The 3,492-nt window shown below is 40.0% G+C and overlaps 1 protein-coding gene across 1 annotated transcript in view; it reads left to right on the plus strand.

Moving 5' to 3' along the window:
- Positions 1-3,492, plus strand: part of LOC106537305 (guanine nucleotide-binding protein G(olf) subunit alpha) — a gene marked incomplete at its 5' end in the record, with an annotated part of 22,907 nt that overhangs the window by 7,782 nt on the left and 11,633 nt on the right. The window contains 2 exon segments of the mRNA XM_014034691.1: positions 1,534-1,588; positions 2,147-2,266. Coding sequence (XP_013890145.1) covers positions 1,534-1,588; positions 2,147-2,266 — 175 coding nt within the window.

The following is a 3,492-nucleotide window of genomic DNA, read 5'->3' on the forward strand; positions in this document are numbered from 1 at the left end:
GTCTGACAGTGAAGTGCTCTGTTAGGAAAGGATGGAACAATAAGATGTTTAATATACAACGTTCACACTGAATGTTGGTAAAGGGTCAAACTGAAAACTACATGTGTAGAAAAGTATTCAGATTCATCAAATTGTGTTAAACGTTTCTGCACAACTTTCCTTTTAATGTCCCAACAAGCATGGACCTGGGTGCACTTCAGACCCCTCCTCTGACATGCCTCCATTTAATCATGATTTAATCCTCAGATTCCACTACACTGCCTGACACCTGGACTGAACAAAGGTCAATGATGTGGGCTCTCTGCAGGTGGTCAGGTCCAGGTTCAGCTCAAAGACTCAGGTCAGCTGATTACCTGAACATACTGAATGAGCAGGTGATCCCATCAATGATTGTTTCTGCCCTGATGATACAGCCATATTCCAAGATGTCATGCCAGGATTCATGGGGCTCTTATTGTGAAAGAGTGGTTCAGGGAGTGAGACATCATTTTTACACATGGGTTGACTCCACAGAGTCCATGGAGAATCTTTGGGATGTGCTGGAGAAGGTCAGACTCTACCATCATCAATGCAAGATGTTGGTAAAAAAATAATGCAACACTGGATGGAAATAAACCTTGTGACATTGGAGAAGATTATTCAAACAACGCCACAGAGAACGTGTACAGTAATCAAAGCTGAAGGTCCAACAGAATATTAGTGTGTGACCTTTTATTTTTGGCCAGGCAGTGTATCTCCTGCATGCGTGGACTCTCTTCTAAACAACCACAAATAGTGTCTAGATGCAGGAAAATTAGAATTAAGAATCAAAAAGAAAAACTAAGTAGGTCCTCTGGATGGTTCTTCTTTAGTGAAACGTTCCGTCTCTCCTCCAAGAGACTTCTTCAGTCTGATTAGTTTCAGGTGAACTCAGCCTTATAAGCTCCGCCTCCACATGGTGGACAAATAGGTTGGTCACATGCAGAAGAAGATCATCAGCCAAACAACAGGTCATTARTGCCTTGATTGGCTCTATTGTTCATAGAGGGTCATGTGCCCCATCACCTGACTATCAATGGGGTCCTGATTCCCACCTTTTGCTCACAGGGGGCGGAGTCATACTTGCAATAACAGCGTTGTAGGAGGAGGACAACTGGACACCAAGGTCTCCACCTCTGTTTAATGGTGGATGGTTTTTCTTCACAAAAAAGCTTTGACGTTCCTAACCCTAACCTGCTGCAGCAGGAAGGCTTTCCCAGGAGCTCGGCATGGTGTGTCTCAGGGACTATGAAGATATGTGCAAAAAACAAACGCTGAAAAGCCACGTGACTGCACGTCGACTGTTCAGTTTCGGAGGGAGTATGCAGCAGCTTTAAGCCCCCTGTGAGCAAAAGGTGTGAATCAGGGCCCCAACGATAGTAGTGGTAGTTGACGCGATGATGTAGACATGCCACGCCCTTTTAGTATTTAAATGTTACGGTCATGAATTTGGAAAGATTCTGGTAAACTCAGTTCAGATGAAGCTCATGTTCAGGTGGAACTTTGTGTTTTCAGAGAGAAGCAGCAGAAGGTTCAGGACATCAGGAAGAATGTGAAGGACGCCATTGTGGTAAGTCACATGACTGACTTTGGCATGACATCATACATGAAGCCCTGTGATTGGTTCAGTGTTTTTGGTTCTATATGAAGCAGCTGCAACACTTTTGACACATAACTCAGTTCTGCTCAGTCTGGCAGGACTGATGTTTTCCCAGCAAGCACCAGCGTGACTTCACTTGGACCTGGTATTACTGCATCACTGCTTTAAACTTAGCATATCCAGATGAATGCAGCATTAACAGCAGATTGGCATCCAAGCATCCACTCAAAGAGAAAATGTGTGTGTACAAGTACATGTTTTTGTTACCTGGTGGGGACAATTTTTGATCATTTTATTTGTACACAAAGCATTGTGTACCTTATGATATTGTGACCCACTCTACTTTATGGGGGACAAAACCCTGGTCCCCAATGGGGGAAATACAGTTGATGGGTTAGGGATTAGGGTTAAGTATGTACTGGTAAGGGGTTAGGATTAGGCCATACAAATGTCCCCATGTCAATGCAAAGTCCCCATGAGAATAGAATAAAAATTGTGTGTGCATGTGTGTATCTATGTGTATTTCAGACCATTGTTTCAGCGATGGCCAGCCTGACCCCGCCCATTCCCTTGGGAAATCCTGGAAACCAATTCAGAGTGGAATACATCAAGAGCATTGCACCACTATTAGACTTTGAATACAATGAGGTAAAAGCACATATTTCAACACAGATCCACACTATACATAACTATCACAGGAGTATATATCACTACCATAACACTATACTTCACTATCATAACACCATACTTCACTATCACAATACTATACTTCACAATCACAACACTATACTTCACTATCATAACGCCATACTTCACTATCACAACACTATACTTCACTATCACAACACCACACTTCACTATCACAACACTATACTTCACTATCACAACACCATACTTCACTATCACAACACTATACTTCACTATCATAACACCGTACTTCACTATAATAACACTATACTTCACTATCACAACACCATACTTCACTATCACAACACTATACTTCACTATCATAACACCGTACTTCACTATAATAACACTATACTTCACTATCACAACACCATACTTCACTATCACAACACTATACTTCACTATCATAACGGCATACTTCACTGTAATAACACTATACTTCACTATCACAACACCATACTTCACTATCACAATACTATACTTCACTATCATAACACCATACTTCACTATCATAACACTATACTTCACTATCACAACACTATACTTCACTACCATGGGAGTATATAGCACTATCATAACACCATACTTCACTATCACAATACTATACTTCACAATCACAACATTATGCTTCACTATCATAACACTATACATCACTATCACAACACCATACTTCACTATCACAACACTATACTTCACTATCATAACACCGTACTTCACTATCACAACACTATACTTCACTATCATAACACCATCTTTCACTATCATAACACTATACTTCACTATCATAACACTATACTTCACTATCACAACACTATACTTCACTATCACAACACTATACTTCACTATCACAATACTATACTTCACTATCATAACACCATACTTCGCTATCACAATACTATACTTCACTATCACAACACCATACTTCGCTATCACAATACTATACTTCACTATCATAACACTATACTTCACTATCACAATACTATACTTCACTATCATAACACCATACTACACTATCACAATACTATACTTCACTATCATAACACTATACTTCACTATCACAACACTATACTTCACTATCACAACACTATACTTCACTATCACAACACCATACTTCGCTATCACAATACTATACTTCACTATCATAACACTATACTTCACTATCACAACACTATACTTCACTATCACAA

This window comes from Austrofundulus limnaeus, unplaced genomic scaffold (assembly GCF_001266775.1).
Source record: "Austrofundulus limnaeus strain Quisiro unplaced genomic scaffold, Austrofundulus_limnaeus-1.0 Scaffold2236, whole genome shotgun sequence".
NCBI classification, from domain to species: domain Eukaryota; kingdom Metazoa; phylum Chordata; class Actinopteri; order Cyprinodontiformes; family Rivulidae; genus Austrofundulus; species Austrofundulus limnaeus.